This window comes from Pteropus vampyrus, unplaced genomic scaffold (assembly GCF_000151845.1).
Source record: "Pteropus vampyrus isolate Shadow unplaced genomic scaffold, Pvam_2.0 Scaffold203, whole genome shotgun sequence".
Taxonomy (NCBI): domain Eukaryota; kingdom Metazoa; phylum Chordata; class Mammalia; order Chiroptera; family Pteropodidae; genus Pteropus; species Pteropus vampyrus.
In genome coordinates, this window is record NW_011888984.1 from 400,192 (window position 1) to 401,962 (window position 1,771).

At 62.5% G+C, this 1,771-nt stretch overlaps 1 protein-coding gene across 1 annotated transcript in view; it reads left to right on the plus strand.

Moving 5' to 3' along the window:
* Positions 1–105: 105 nt before the first annotated feature.
* HIPK4 (homeodomain interacting protein kinase 4) overlaps positions 106–1,771 on the plus strand; it is a 7,262-nt gene continuing 5,596 nt past the window's right edge. The window contains exon 1 of the mRNA XM_011372219.1: positions 106–891. Coding sequence (XP_011370521.1) covers positions 427–891 — 465 coding nt within the window. The 5' untranslated portion in view covers positions 106–426. The remainder of the gene's footprint in view (positions 892–1,771) is intronic.

The window sequence follows — 1,771 nt, forward strand, 5'->3', positions numbered from 1 at the left end:
GTCACACTCCCCTCTCAGTCAACCCTTCACCTATCCAGCCTCTTCAGGGTTCCACCACTGGGCGGGGGAGGGGGCTTGACCTGCCACCCCACCCCCCATTCCAGCCAGGGGTTCAGGTCTCCAACAACAGAACCAGAGGCACTCAGCAACGCTGGAACCCATTTGGGGGGGCCTGGGGCCCCTCGTCCCAAGCCAGGAGGGCTTCGGGGGAGGGGTGCAGCCCCTGGCAGACGTGCCGTGTGGCCCAGGGGGCTGGGGGGTGCCAGGAAGGCTGGGGCGAACCTCGAAAGGGGAGGCACGAGTGCGGTTCTCTTTCCCCCGCTGGGGGGGCCTCGGGGCCTGCGGCGGAGGGGGGCCAGGCGGCTTCGGAGGCAGAGCCTGTGGGGCAGGGGCGGTGGCAGGGTGGTGTCTGGCGGCAGGGGCACCATGGCCACCATCCAGTCGGAGACTGACTGCTACGACATCATCGAGGTGCTGGGCAAGGGCACTTTCGGGGAGGTGGCCAAAGGCTGGCGGCGAAGCACCGGCGAGATGGTGGCCATCAAGATCCTCAAGAACGATGCCTACCGGAACCGAATCATCAAGAACGAGCTGAAGCTGCTGCGCTGCATGAGGGGCCTGGACCCCGAGGAGGCCCACATCATCCGCTTCCTGGAGTTCTTCCACGACGCCCTCAAGTTCTACCTGGTCTTTGAGCTGCTGGAGCAAAACCTTTTCGAGTTCCAGAAGGAGAACAACTTCGCGCCTCTCCCCGCCCGCCACATCCGCACGGTCACCCTGCAGGTGCTCAGGGCCCTGGCCCGGCTCAAGGAGCTGGCCATCATCCACGCCGACCTCAAGCCCGAGAACATTATGCTGGTGGACCAGACCCGCTGCCCCTTCAGGGTCAAGGTGAGGGGCCGCCCAGGGGCCACGGTGGCCCTTTCTCCCGGCTCTTCCAAGCTGCCCTCAGCCCTGGATGCTCTCCCGATGCTGAGGGCTCCCTCGTCCTCCCTCTCGGTCCTGAGGTCTCCCCGTCCCCGTCCACCTACCGGCCCTAGAATCTTCCCCATGTTTCCATCCCAGTTCTGACACCCTTTCTATCCCAGCTCGGAGGTCTCCCCGTCCTTGTTCAATTCTGAGCTTGGCTTCTCTGGCCCAGCTCTGTCCTACGGGGCTGACATTCTAGTAGGGAGACAGAATCGCCAAGATAAACGAGCAAAATACGATATGTGAGCGAGGAGAAAATATGAAGTATGGAGAAGGAGAATGATGTGGGGTGTTGATGAGTAAAACTTTAGACATGGTGGTCAGGGAGGCCTCACTGAGAAGGTGGCATTTGAGGGAAGTCCTGGGGGAGAGAGGGAGCCGCGTAGACATCTGGGCAGAGCGTCTGGGTAGAGAGAACAGGCAGTACACAGGCCCTGAGCGGGGAGCGAGCTGAGTGTGTGTATCTGAGGAGCACGGAGGAGGCCAGCATGGCTACAGCAGAGTGACTGAGGGGAAGAGGGAGGAAGCGGGAGCAGGGAGGTGAAGGGGCCAGTCGTGCAGCATCCTGCCGGCCACAGTGAGGACTTTGGTCTTACTCTATGTAAGATGGAGCCGCGGGAAGACCCTGAGCAGAGGACGTGATCTGACTCAGGTGCTCACACGTCCCCTCTGGCTGTGAGGGGGACAGACTGTGAGGTGGCGGGAACAGGGAGATTGTGAGGACCCGTCTGAGGGGGGCAGCCGTGGGTGGGTGGGACTAGAGTCGAGTTAGTGGGAGGGGGATGTGGGTGGGTCTGAGCAG